The sequence below is a fragment of the Elgaria multicarinata genome, chromosome 14, assembly GCF_023053635.1.
Source record: "Elgaria multicarinata webbii isolate HBS135686 ecotype San Diego chromosome 14, rElgMul1.1.pri, whole genome shotgun sequence".
Lineage (NCBI taxonomy): Eukaryota > Metazoa > Chordata > Lepidosauria > Squamata > Anguidae > Elgaria > Elgaria multicarinata.
In genome coordinates this window covers 33,364,383-33,378,663 of record NC_086184.1, presented here as the reverse complement: position 1 = coordinate 33,378,663, position 14,281 = coordinate 33,364,383, and the positions used below count along the sequence as shown (strand labels likewise).

The following is a 14,281-nucleotide window of genomic DNA, read 5'->3' as shown; positions in this document are numbered from 1 at the left end:
ACAAATTTAAAACACCAAGTTAAAATTTATTGATAGACTGTTAAAATGCTGGGAAAATAAAAAGGTCTCCTTCACCTGCCGTCTAGAAGCATCTAACGGAGGTGCTTCATTGCTCAGGGATTATGTTTTTTGTTCTGTGCTATACAGCTGTCTATAAATGTTTTAAAAGAAAGGCATGGCCCTTCCCTGGGCACGAGTGTATTCTCTGCCTGTTCTTCAGGCCCAGAAGACCTCCGAGTTCAGGAGAGAGTGCAGCTGGCCCTGAATACTTTTAGACTCCAGGATGCATTGCCCATAATATTGCCAACTGGTCCTGGGCATATACCAGGGTGGGGGATGACGGCAGAAGGAGCTGACCTGATAGGGTTCTTCACTTGGAAGGGTGCCACCTGCAGTTTAGCAGCTGGCCACATGGGCGGCAGCAGCATACAGACCCCACGGCAGTTTCTGACAGGTCATAGCTCCACAGCAGCGCCAAGGGCAGGCACGGCCGGGCAGCTCCCGAAGGGCCCCACTGACAAGAGTGCCTTGGCGTTGCTCCTCCTCTTCGCTCTGGCAGCCTGCTCGTTGCCCTGCCTCTTGCTCTGGCTCAGAGAACAGTGGTAGGGAGGAGGAGGAGGAGATGCCTCCATGCTCTGCCTATCAAACAAGACAGTGGTAGCAATGATGATGAGAAAAAGGAGGGCGAGGAAGAGCAGCTGCCGACAATGGCTGATTCACTGGAAGACGGGGGCCCTGGAGGGTGACTTGCTCAAGGGCCCTCGAAAGCCTGGAGTCGGCCCTGTGTCATTCAGTGACAGAAGACCTGCTTCGCGGGCAGAAGGCTCCAGGTTCAATTCCTCCATGCCTCTCCCATGAAAAGGCTCAAGGAACAGGAGAGTCTCTGCCCGAGTCTCCGGAAAGCTGCTGTAGCCCAGCGGACAACGATGGCAAAGAGCTTGACCTGCCTAAGGCAGAATCCTGTGTTCCCAGGATTCCCTGCTTGGGTGCCAAGACCCTACGTAACACTCACAGCTCCCTCCCACAGGATTCACAGTGGAGAAAACTTGAAAGCCCCCACTCCGCAGATTCACTTGAGCTTCTGCATCCTCCATTACTTAGACACAACAGAATCTGCAGACAAAGAGTTTGGGAAGAACACAGGATGACCTGGAAACTTTCTGGTAAGCCGTTAAATCTGGTTTCCACTTAAGTGTGGGATCTGTTGTGCCAGCTGAGAGTGGAGAACAAGAGCACATCTCAGTCCCTGGTCACTACTGTGAAGAGAAGCTCTGCATGGGTAGGGAGCAACTTCAAACTCACTCTGTGCTTAGTCCAAGTCTTGGACATCAACGGATGCTCAGAGTGAAGCAAGGGGGATTTTACAGCCCTGGGGCCCAGTGTCACTACCAAGTCTCGTGAGCAAAGAAGTAGCCAGCAGCCCAAAGCTGGTTCCACCATGAAAAGTGACAGCATGTAGGACCAACCTCCAAACGAATGGCCTTCTTAATGTTGAGCACCTTTGTGGCCTTAAAGTTCACCAACAGGCAGTACTCGCAGAAGGGCTCAATTATGCCCATATCTTCTGACAAACTGAAGTCATCACCGATGTTCTCCAGACCACTGACTCGCCAGGCTACAGGCAGTGGAGTGAAGTTCTTCAGGAAAAGTGACTTGGTCTCCTTTCTGCAGAGATGAGAGAAACCAAAGGAACAGCATTTTCTGGGGACTCCACTCTGGGGCTCCCTGCCTGTGGAACCTTCATTCTCCTTCTCGTGCTGCGTGGACTACTGGCCTGTTCACCAAGGTGGGTGTGTGGCCTCTACTCATATGATGAGGGAAGGGATCCCGTCTACACAAAAACACTCTCAGATAATTACACCCAATGGAAGTCCTTACACAAGGCTGACCTAAGGACCCACAGGTTTAATCTCCATGAAGCCCCTCAACGGAAGCGTTTGGGTTTGCAACGTTCCCTTTTCCCTTCTCACAAATGACACGCCCTCTCACCCAACTCAATGCAGTGCAGGACATTAGAGGTTCCTGTGGAAAACTCTGAAGTCAACGACTCAAACAAAGCCCCTTCACAAGCAGCCCCTGCAGAGGCTTCTATTGGAGGAGTAATAGGTTAATGGCAGGAAGGCAATGTTTGCTTGTTCAACCCATGATGTGTAATAATCTTTGTTGGCAGTAGACGCTCAGCAAACAGGGGGAGAGGCAGAAGAGTATCCAGGCCTCTGTAGCACTGGCATATAGGGTGGCTAATTTTTTCACCACTCTTGCCGCTTCTTTAGTCTGGCAAAACAACCAATGGTTCTGGGTTCACACAGAACATCCACCCATGGTTTAAACAACCTAGAGTTCACATATGTTTGAACTAGCATCTACCCAGACAAAGCACAGGAAACTGAGCATGGTTTGGAGAATTCTTAAATGTTCATCAATAAAAAACACATTAGGATCAATAATTTCAATAAAGAACAGAAGAAATAACTATATTGGGAAAGTTATAGAGGATTAAAAAATACCGTTCCAACCCACCCTGATGGCTTCAAAATTTCCAGAAGTTTTACATATCTTGCTGTAAAAAGCGTGGCTATGACATAGTTTTTAGAAACCATTTTTGTGGGTTGTAAAGTCCAGGTAACAATATAAGAACACCTTGTCTTTAACATTTTCTTCATCGTTCTAAAAGAAATTAATTTATAATCTAAAATTGTTAATTTTTTCAGGGGGGAAATGGTCATTGGAATCAAAATGGGGGGAAATTGGGGGTTTTAAGGGGGGGCTTTCACAGAGCCTTCCATCAGACAGGCGCTTGCCCAGCCCAGGTCACGAAGAGGCAAAGGAAGGACAGGGGGGTGTTTGAAGCCAACGGGGATTTGGCCAAAGCCGGCCTGAGCCCATTGAGCGCAAACCTGTGCAGAAGCAGCTTCTCGAAATGCAGCTGCCGCCGGTCCAGCTCCAGCTCAGGGCGAACCCCTTGACAGCAGACCCGGAAGAGGACGGGCTCCGGGTTCTCTTTAACGCAACAGACAATGCTGTCCTCAAATACCCCAGCGGCTGTTGGATACGCCCAGACGGTCAACACCTGGGAAGGCAAAACACGCGTTCGGGTTGTAGGCCTGCAAGCAATGGCTACTTGCAAAGGTTTATGGATAAACGGTTGCTCCTGCTGCTAGCCTTGCAAACTGCTATTTTCTGTATTGCTCTGTAAGCAATCTCTCTGTGAGAAAAGATGGGTCAAAGCATGTCCAAATGGAAACATGAGGCACCTGGTATCTTATCTGTAAGGCTTCACAAGCCTGGTACGGTATCTCAGCAGACTAACGAGCTTACATTCCAAAGCTGCTCGGTCAAGAAGTTCCCCTCAATCAGTTACACCGATGAGAAAGCTTACCTGTGCCAAGAAGATTGCACTGATTTATACCAAGAAGTGTCTTGCTTATCAGTAATGCCAATTAGTGCTATACTGACCTATGCTGAGAAAAGAACGCCTAGTAATCAATCACTTGCTAAACCTGGCTGCTGTGCCAAGTCCAGCATGCTTATATAAGTTGCTCCTGTACCCAGGGGTGGATGTCCAGACTGGTGGAATGGTTGTGCGGATCCTTGCAGTCTGGTCCATTCCTTTATTGGGTATGCCTGAATTGCGCTGTAAGTTACTCAATAAAGAACTCTCCTTGTAAGCAAACCTTGAATCTGGCTTGTCATCTTCTTGGTTACCCTGAAAAAAATTGAATGCCCACGGCCGGCCGGGGCAACACACAGGTGGAAAGCCTCCCGACGGAAACGGCCCCCACAAAGGCGTTCCTCTATTACCTGTCGTTCGTTGGGCTTCAGCGTTAAGCTGGGTGGGTCCAAGAGGTAAGTGATTGCCTTGGAATCGTGCTTGAAGAAAAAATGCACTTCGGCCTCCAAAGGGGAGATGTTGAGGATGGTTATCTTTTCAAAGTGATTGGGGTGTCGTGCTGCCTTGTACCTGTTAAACATGGGGAGGGAGGCAATGAATGGCCAGGAGAAAGCTGTCTAGAAAAAGGAGAGGGAGAGAGAGAGGGAGGGGGAGAGAGAGGGAGGGGGAGAGAGAATACTTGTCCTGCGAAGCGCAAGAGAAGTACCCATGTTCCCCCGGGTCAGACTTATGCTGGCCTGTAACAGGTAGAGGTGCTACAAGGACTAAACCATTTACATCTGAGGGAGGCTGAGTCCTCCAGCACAGGATAACAGTTTACAACCCGGCTGGGGAGCTCCAAAAGGAGACACACGGATATTGAGTGGGAAACCCACCCAGGCAGGGTCCTTATGCCTCTTGCCTCCCCCCCTTGATAACTTGGGATCCTCGCAAGATGGTGAAGGCAACCCTTTGGAGCATGGGGTAGGTCTCAAAGGGCCAAGCAAACCTAGAAATTGTAATCAAAGGGCACAGCCACTGTTTCACACACAGCATGCACACCTGCATAGCTGTGTAGGACTGCAGGTTTTAAAATAAAAACCTGTGTAAGTATGGATTGAAAATTCCCCACCCGCACCCCAACTGGTTGACCCAAATGGCATCCCTGTCATCAAAGGAGAGGAAATAGGGCAAAACCACACATTTCCTGCCCCCAAAAGTTGCAAAACTAGTACCACAGCTATGAAGCTATTCCAAGTAGTGCAAGTACATACCTAAAGCAATACCACTCAGGAACTGCAATAAATTTTTAAAAGTGGTCTGAAAAAATATTAGGATACAGAGGCAGAAACAGAATGAGGACAATACAACGGCGAGCACGTCATGTGCCATACAAATGAACCTGATGTTGCACTAATGGGGGGAAATGCGCATTTGATTGAACTTCGTCATAGTTAGGGTCGACCCAGTGAAATCAATGAGACCTTTTTTAGCCACGTGTAACTGAAATCCCATTGGTTTCAATGGGACAGTTCTAAGTACGACTAAATCTGGATCCAACCCAGTATGTTCTGTCCATCAGTGGTTGCATTAGAGAGCTTCAGCTACTGGCGGTATAAAAATGTAATAAATTAAGTAAGTAAGTAAATAAATAAGCGGCTCCGGGTGGTGCTCAAGAAGAGAGGCCTTCTGGGCTGAAGGCCTGCCCTACGCTGCTTCTGCTCTTTCATGCTGAATGCAACAGGCACTTACTTTTCCCTTGACTTCCCACAGAGCAAGGGGCCAAAGTGGAACAAACCCAGACTCATGATGTATTTTTTGAAGATGGCTTCATCTGGCTTGATGCTCTTCTTACGGTGGGGGAACACGATCCTGGAGTAGAGAAGCAGGGATGCCTCAGGGACTGAGTGGTAGAGAAACGTAACAGCAAGACAGCGTATTGCACTTGTTCTATCATACAACTAGCTGTACTCCACCATCCTGAAAAACTAAACAGGATTAATGTTTCAGCACAAGAACAAGACTGGAACATGGGGAACTTCAGATCCCTGCCTGAAGGAGGCCCATGGGAGACAGAACGGCAGTCCTCCGTCCGGAGCCACTGCCCATATTTTGCCTGACTCCCAAGATGGGGCACATCTTGCACTTTCAGTGCCGATGACAGAGCAGGATTTTTGAATATGTGGAGAATAATCTTTTTCTTCTGGGTGGCGCAACCTCCACCTGTGCTTTCGTTGGAACATTCACCTGCTCAGGGCAGGTGTCCACATTTCCCTTGTTGCCTACATGCAGAGGTATCTTAGGCAACAGCCTGGCTGTTCGCTATAATGCTGTAACAACATGGGGGTATGGCAGGAGACAACATCCTGATGGAACCAAGAGGTAATTTGGGAGCAATAACAATCACGCTCTTCACATCTGACTGTGCAGATGTTTCATTTCCAGATCAGCCAATGAGAGCAACCTTTGGGCACATTCTTCCTTGTTACCTTCAAAAAGAAAGCAGAACCCAGTGGGAAGAAAGGCACAGATGGAGTCACAAAACAGCCACGCACACATCCATCAGCCGGCGCAGGCTGCCACATGAGCAGGAGACAAGGTTAACTGCTTGCAGCAGAACCTTCCGCATTGTGTCTGCACAGCGTGCAAGGGGAGAGCGCTTTGGGTTTCCAAGGGGGGAAAGGTGACGTGAGTACACCTCTCAGACTGGCTGTGGATGCTAGCCCAGAAGGCTCATGTGGCTTTGCAGTACCCTTGCCCTGGCACTTACGTGGGGTCTTGGCAGATGGTTGGGTAGGTGCAGGTACCCCTGCAGTACACCTGATACTGCCGCCGGGTTCCCAGGATCTCAAAGTTTAGGACCTGATCGAACAGTCCCGTTGTGGTGGAGGCAAAATGGAGGCGCATTGAAACCTCTCCATTAGCAGGGACAGTCCAACGGAAACAGCTCAGCCTGTGGAACGTGAAGAACACAAAGTCTGCTTCAAAACAATAGGATGAGGTGCAGCACTTTCAGATGCGTGGGCCGTGGTAGCAGAGCTCTGCCCCACCATAGCAGAATGCATGTTATGCTTCCCAGGGAAAATCCCCCTAAGATACCCCTTGGCCAGCGATGTGCACAGCCAAAGAGCCAGCCTCAGCCACGCAAACGTCTCCCACCGCTCAGGCCCCGTCTCAAAAGCCAGCCTCAGCCACGCAAACGTCTTCTACGCCCTCACCTGAGGAGCTTCTCACTGGACGGTTCCCCTGTTAAGCTACCCTGATCCAGCTCGGAAAGGGCTGCCACGGTGCCTGTGCTAGGGTGGGGACCCTTCCTGGCACGGGCGGCGCCTTTCTTATCCTTCGAAGATTCGCGGGTTAGCTCCGATCTTTCCTTCCTGGACCTGCCTCGAGTCGGGGTGGCCTGTTCCTCCTGAAATCCAGCAGAAAAGTAGGAAGAAGGAAAGCAGAGAGAACTCGATACTGGATGCAACCAGGAAGAAGGTGCTACGGGAACGTATGGTACATAGCAACCTTTGCCAACCTGGGTGGGGATAATGGGAATTGTAGTCTTCTCACATCTGGAGGGTGCCAGGTTGGAGAAGGCTGCTGAATTCTCACATTCTGAGATAAAGCTGAGGACAGGATTTCCCCCCTGCCCTGCTTTTGGAATTCTCTCTCTCTCTTTTAAACAAGGAATCCTCCTGAAACCCACAATGGGTTGCTTGGTTTGCTCCTTGTTTATTATTATAAAATGTCTTAAAATGCATTCCAAAAAGAAAGAAGAAACAAACCAAAAACATGGCATCCAATAAGCTTATTGGCACTGAGCTTCTCATTCCCGGATCGAATTGCATAATATATCTAAACTAGCTGTGATGTTAATTGTGAGAGTGCCATCAACGTGCAAGATTCTGGCCACGTCAAACAGCAGTGGCTGCTGCGAAGGTGAGCAGTCAGTGGTGGGACTGCGGGAGGAGGGGAGCGTTTCACCGTGGTCCAAGAAGTGTCCGTGGAGGCTTCCTTCCTTCCCAATGCAAACAGCAGCTTGGGGGGGATATTTTCAGAGGGACTGGCGCGTGGGGGGGGGCAGGGTTATACTCCCCCTCCTCCCCATGGGGGCTCTACACACACACCACAGTTGCTATTTACATTGCAAAAACATGTAAATATATGTATTCATATTTATAACCCGCCCGTCATTAAAGTCCTATGCACATTAATTGCATTCATTCAATGAATGTCCCATCAACTTTGGCTCTAACTGGTGCTCCTTCTTGACCTCAATATCATCTGCCAATTTCTCATTCCAGCCAAATCCTCTAGGATTAGAAGCAGTGCTCGTTTCCTAAGTGGCTGCCAAATTAATCCCATTTGCACACAGACGATTCATAAGAATTCACGATTGCAATTCAAGAATTCAAGAACAGGGGAGCTGCAATTGGGCTTGGCAGGGAAGCTGAATTGGGAACATTGATTGGTCGCTTTGAATTGAGCCTGTGCTACACCTCTTTCAGGTACCTAAGCCTCCAGTTTGCTGGAGGCGCGAGCCGAAGGGCGAGAGCACAAGGGCGAGAGCACAAGGGCGAGAGCACAAGGGCGAGAGCACAAGGGCTCTCGGCCTGAGGCTCTCAGCCGTGGGCGCAAAGCCGTCAAGCGGAACTGTTACCTCGGAGGAAGAACCCCAGCCTCGGTCCAGTCTTTGCTACTTCTGTTTCAGGACATGATCTCCTACATTGTTGGGCTATTATTTGGCAATGTGACTGCTTTCACATATCCTATCTGTATGCTTTTCTCTGTGCCTGCCTTCTTGCTGCTTGCTTGCTACTGGTCTTGGCTGGGCTAGTTCTGGTTAATCCTGTCCTGCGCTTGTTTTACTTCTCTGCCTACTTGCTATCGCTCTCCTCATTTCTTCTCTTAATTCCTTTCCCCTCATATCTGTTCCTTATGGCTCGTTCCAATTTCATCTCTCCCAACTTAGTTCCTATTCGGTGTCTCCCCTCTTCTCAGCTGCCTTTTTCGTGTTCCTTATGGAACTGTCGCTCTGTTGCTTCCAAGGTCCCTGTCATTCAGGACTTGTTTATCTCTAGGTCTCTCCACCTCCTTGCTCTTACTGAAACCTGGCTTCCTGCCCATGATACCGCCATCTCTGCTGCCCTCTCTCTTGGAGGACTCTCTTTCTCTCACACGAGTCGCCCAGAGGGTCGGGGTGGTGGTGTGGGTCTTTTATTATCTAGTTTGTGCCAGTTCCAGCCTCTTTCCATTCCACCGTTACATTGCTTCTCCTCCTTTGAGGTACATGTGGTGAGGCTCTTCGCTCCATTGCGACTGCGGATTGCAGTTCTGTACCGCCCCCCAGGCTCGTCCTCAAAATTTCTCTCTGATTTTGATTCGTGGCTGTCCTTTTTCCTCTCTGATAACTGTCCTACTCTTATCTTGGGTGACTTCAATATTCATGTGGATGACCCTCAAGACGCTGCAGCTCTACGATTTCGCTCCTTATCTTCCTCCTATGATCTCAAGCTTTGGTCCGATGTACCCACACATTCCCTTGGGCACTGTCTGGATCTTGTTCTCACTCGGAATTGCTCTGTTTTGGACTTTTCTACTGATGACTTTCCTTTGTCAGACCATCATCTAGTTTCCTTCAATATTACTCACAATCCTCCTCCTTCACGTCCCGCTTCTCGCTCTTGTCGTGACTTGCAATCTATCAACTATGAGGCTTTTTCCCAGTCTCTAGCCTCCTCCCTTCCTTCTGTCTTTTCGGCTGTCTCCTTGGACTCAGCTGTTTCCTCCTTTAATTCCTCCTTATCTTCAACTCTTGATACTCTTGCTCCATCTACAACTCGGATAGTTCGCCCTTCTCAACCCCAACCGTGGCTCACCTCTTTCCTCCGCTACCTTCACTCTTGTTCCCGGGCAGCTGAACGCCTTTGGCGTAAGACCAGGGACTGGGCGGACTTTGTCCATTACAAATTTGTACTCTCCTCTTTCTCTTCTGCCATTTCACTGGCCAAACAGCAGTACTACTCAACGTTGATCCAGTCAAATGCTAGGCATCCTCAGCGGCTCTTTGCGTCCTTCAATTCTCTTCTGAAGCCTAATCCACCATCTCTCCCCGCCTCTCTGTCTGCTAATAACTTTGCCTCTTTTTTCAATGCTAAAATCCAAACTATTCGCTCTGATCTGGCCAGCTCCGCTCCTCTTCCAGTTCCTGTTCCTCATCTGTCAGTCCCTCCTGCAAATTTCTCTGCGTTTCCTTCGGTCTCAGCGGATGAACTGTCTACAATATTGCGCTCCTCGAAGCCTTCCACTTGTTCTCGTGATCCGATCCCTTCTCGCGTCTTTATAAATCTTATTCCCGCTATCCTCCCTTCCTTGCTTCATATTATTAATTTTTCTCTGTTCTCTGGTTCATTTCCTTCTGCTTTTAAACATGCTACAGTCTCTCCCATTCTCAAGAAACCTACTCTTGATAGGCTATCTCTGTCTAACTACCGACCTGTCTCTTTGTTGCCTTTTGTTTCAAAGATCCTGGAGCGTGTGGTCTACTCTCGGTGTCTTGACTTTCTGTCTAGTAACTCTGCTCTGGATCCTTTTCAATCTGGATTCCGTCCTTTGCATTCCACTGAAACAGCCCTTACTAAGATCACCAATGATCTTCTTACTGCCAAGTCTAAAGGCCTTTATTCCGTTCTTATTCTCCTTGATCTAACTGCAGCCTTTGACACGGTTGATCATGATCTTCTCTTAGACTCCCTTCATGACCTTGGACTTTGTGGCTCTGTCTATAACTGGTTTGCCTCCTATCTAGCGGGTCGCTCTTTCAGCGTGTTGGCTAATGGCAGCTCGTCTTCCTCTTTTCCCCTTTCAGTAGGGGTCCCGCAAGGCTCGGTGCTTGGCCCGTTGTTGTTTTCCTTATACATGTTGCCCTTGGGTAAGCTTATTCAATCTCACGGCCTCCAATATCATCTGTATGCCAATGATACACAATTATATCTCTCATCTCCGGAACTTTCTCCTGATGTTCACGATCGTATCTCGGCATGTCTTTCAGATATCTCAGCTTGGCTGCTTCATCGTCGTTTGAAACTTAATATGGCAAAGACTGAATTGCTTGTTTTTCCTCCTAAACCTTCCCCTCATCTCTCATTCTCTCTTACTGTCAATGACGTTACGCTTACTCCGGTCAAGGAAGCTCGTAGTCTTGGCTTTATATTTGATTCCTCGCTCTCCTTTATTCCTCATATTGAGGCAGTAGCTAAATCCTGTCGTTTTTTTCCTGTATAATATTGCCAGGATTCGATCATTTCTGTCTGTCTCTTCTGCCAAGATGCTTGTTCATGCACTGGTTATTTCTCGGTTGGACTACTGCAACCTTCTTCTCACTGGCCTTCCTTCTTCTCACATCAGTCCGTTGGTCTCGGTCCACCACTCTGCCGCTAAGATCATCTTCTTGGCTCGCCGCTCTGATCATGTTACTCCACTTCTGAAATCTCTTCATTGGCTTCCAATTCACTTCAGAATCCAATATAAACTTCTTCTGTTGACCTTCAAAGCTTTTCACGGTCTAGCTCCTTCCTATCTCTCCTCTCTCATCTCACACTATTGCCCCGCTCGTGCTCTTCGTTCCTCTGATGCCATGTTTCTCACCTGCCCAAGGGTCTCTACTTCCCTTGCTCGGCTTCGTCCATTTTCTTCTGCTGCCCCTTACGCCTGGAACGCTCTTCCAGAACATCTGAGATCCACAAGTTCAATCGCAGCTTTTAAAGCTCAGCTAAAAACTTTTCTTTTTCCTAAAGCTTTTAAAACCTGATGTTGTTTGGACTCTATACTGTTAGTTTTACCCTACCCTGTGCCTGTTTACCCTACCCAGTGCCTGTTTGCATTCTCTTCCCCTCCTTATTGCTTTACTATGATTTTATTAGAATGTAAGCCTATGCGACAGGGTCTTGCTATTTACTGTTTTACTCTGTACAGCACCATGTACATTGATGGTGCTATATAAATAAATAAATAAATAAATAAATAAATAAATAATAATAATAATAATAATAATAATAATAAAGAACACTCTTGTCTTTAAATCACAAAGAAGAGTTCATGGGTCTAATGGAAATTAGACAACTCCACACCCAGATTTTGTCTGGAGGTGGGGGTGCTTCTGGGGTGCTCTCTGCCCCATCATCCTGACAGAGGCAGCTGTAGCTACCACCGTGGGTGGTGCTTCACCGGGTGGCATGGCACAGGAGCCAGAGGAATAGCTACTGGGAACCTCAGAGCAGCCTCCTGCCAGGCACTCAAACCCAACCTGGGCCGGCTCTGCTTTGGCCTCGGCTCTTTCTTTGACAGAGGCCAGAAGCAGCTGGGAGCCAGAGTTGCAAACTTCTCTGTCACCCCAGAAAGACGGACGCTCTGGCTGCTGCTGCTCCTCTTCATCCAGCCACCTCAGCATTTTAGCAGATAGCAACGTCTTTCCAGGGAGTGCCAGGAGGAGGGATGTCAGAGAAGTCCATCTGGGGGAGGAGTTAGCCGAGCTCTCAAGCGCTCAGTCCCCTGGGTTTGGGCTCAACTCTCCACAAGCTGCCCCAACTCAATCCCATTTCAGCCCCCCTCCCCCTCTCTGGCAACTTTAAAAATTGTGGCTGCAATTTGCTTATTTGGTGCAAATTTCAACTGTGATTTCCATAATTTGCGCAAATGACACGAATTCTGGCCACAATTTGTGCAAATTACACAAATCATGGCTGCAATTTGTGCACACTGGTTTATCGTGAACCGCTGAGAGTTTATAAATGTCACACCTGTAGCTCTGTTCGCAAATGCAAACTGAGCCAGGGGTGATGGGGAAATCCATCCAGCCCACAAAGGGCTGGATTTCCCTGCAACGGACACCCCTACTCAGGAGTGAAGCGAGAGGCTGTAGGAGAGTGGGCTAGAGAGACCACCTAACTCAAGTGGGGCAGTGTGCTGCTGCTGGGTGTCTGATCTGACGCCTCCTGCTTGGCAAAGGGGGTTGGCAAAGCCGCTAATCTACTTATTTTCTTCCCCCAGGCATTCCACAGGGGGCATTCTGGCAGGGCAAAGGCTTGAGATGGGATACAGGATGTTATTCGGCATCCCTTTTCCCCACTTCAAGATGCGCTGGACAAGGATCCAAATGTGGAGCACAGCATCCAACTCTAATTCATCTTCCCTGTATACGCCAGGCCTGCTCAAGTCATTTGTGCCTGGCAGAAAAGCATGGTGGGTCCTTCTTCCCCTCCAGCCAGGGCATTTCAGAGCTCCTGGAGAGTTGGGTGCTGAGTGCCCATCCCATCATGGTCTGTGCATCAGGCAGGAAAGGGCTCCTCTTCTTGTATATTATCACTGGCTCCACAATGACCTCTAGGCTCCAGTCTCTTAGAAAAACTTTTCCCCACTCCTGATGTAAAGCTACAGGTCATGCAGAGGTACTGGCTCATGCACGCAACAGACCCAGCATCCCTGAAGAGGACAGTCATTTGCTCTCCTCATGATGCAACTTCCAGTCTTCCTTTGTGAACTGCCCAGAGAGCTTGGGCTGTTGGGCAGGATAGATCATTCATTCATTCATTCATTCATTCATTCATGAACTTCCCTAAAAGGTGGACCAGGAATCTGTTCAAGTTGCCCTGATCCCATCCCACCCTTCCTCCCCCTAAAGGGGCGAGACCCGTACCTTTGCAGGAGGGAGATTGGCAGCTGCCTCTGCAATGCCCTCAGCATCCTTCTTCTCATCCTCCAGAATCAGTTCTTCAGGTGCAAGGAAGGTGAAGTGCTTGAGCGCCTCCCCGGGGACTGGCACTGTCCGCTTCTCTGGGTAAGGGATCACAGAGAAGAAGGCTGTGGGGGGGATGGGGGCGCCGGAAGGACCCAGACCCAAACCATTCAAGACCTAGGGCAAGAGGCAAAGTCACAGGAATGCAATGCTGCTGCCATGTTTACTCAAATCAAAACTCCAATAGAATCATTCTGCCTGACTTTTGTTTTTATCACCAGTGAGCAGGGGAGACAGCAACGGGAAGGCTCAAAATCCTTCCCAGAAACACCACAGAATCAATCTCTCTCTTTCCGCAGCTTTTGAGCCTTTTGAAGCACACATTCATCATCATCTTATATTATTATTATTATTATTATTATTATTATTATTATTATCATCATCATCATCCCTCCTTTTGCCCAGTACTGGGCCTCAAGGCAGCGATTTTGTATGGTTTTCAAAGAAATTTGTGATTTGGGGGCAGTAAACTGCCCACATAAAAATGTTGGACCTTTTCCCATCGCTCCAAATCCCTTTTAACCTCATTCCAATTCAAACTTGCCTAACCTCAAACTTAGGCAAGAATATATTTAAAAAATCACAGCCAAGAAAACCAGCTTTATTGCTAAACTAGCTGATGAACTAAACTGGCATGGCTTGGGCCCCTATGTCTGCGAAGTAATCACCTTAAAGTAGTAGGCCGGTGCTAGGCCTGTGATGTAACTTCAAAACAAATTAAATTTATTTCTTTTTTTTCTCTCACCCCCGACACATGGGGGGGGTTGGGGTTGCTTCCATGATTTTATGTGTTCCCACCAAAAACTACAACTACAACTCCTAGCATGTCTTTCACTGTGGTGCCGACTTGCCCAATGGGAGTCCTGCCACTGAGGATCACGGGAAGTAAAGTCTGGCTGAGCCAGTCCCATGCTGCACTGCGCAATCACTGCCCATAGGCAGGCCATGAGGGAGCTGGACAGCCGGCCGGCCGGCTGACAGTTCACTCAGTCGTTGCTGTCAGCAACAGCCCCGGAGCTGCGCCCTGCTCCCCTACTGCTCCCGATGGCGCCTAGCGACAGGTGACCAAGGATGGAGAGCCACTTCCAGATGACGGCTGCCGAAGCCTGATAAGATTTTCCTCCCGCCCA

The 14,281-nt window shown here is 48.7% G+C and overlaps 1 protein-coding gene across 1 annotated transcript in view; it reads right to left on the bottom strand.

Moving 5' to 3' along the window:
* HYDIN (HYDIN axonemal central pair apparatus protein) overlaps positions 1–14,281 on the bottom strand; it is a 210,699-nt gene that overhangs the window by 51,419 nt on the left and 144,999 nt on the right. Inside the window, exons 45-51 of the mRNA XM_063141487.1 lie at positions 13,053–13,268; positions 6,589–6,782; positions 6,141–6,323; positions 5,123–5,242; positions 3,802–3,961; positions 2,898–3,070; positions 1,467–1,665 (exon numbers count right to left, since the gene is read on the bottom strand). Coding sequence (XP_062997557.1) covers positions 1,467–1,665; positions 2,898–3,070; positions 3,802–3,961; positions 5,123–5,242; positions 6,141–6,323; positions 6,589–6,782; positions 13,053–13,268 — 1,245 coding nt within the window. The remainder of the gene's footprint in view (positions 1–1,466; positions 1,666–2,897; positions 3,071–3,801; positions 3,962–5,122; positions 5,243–6,140; positions 6,324–6,588; positions 6,783–13,052; positions 13,269–14,281) is intronic.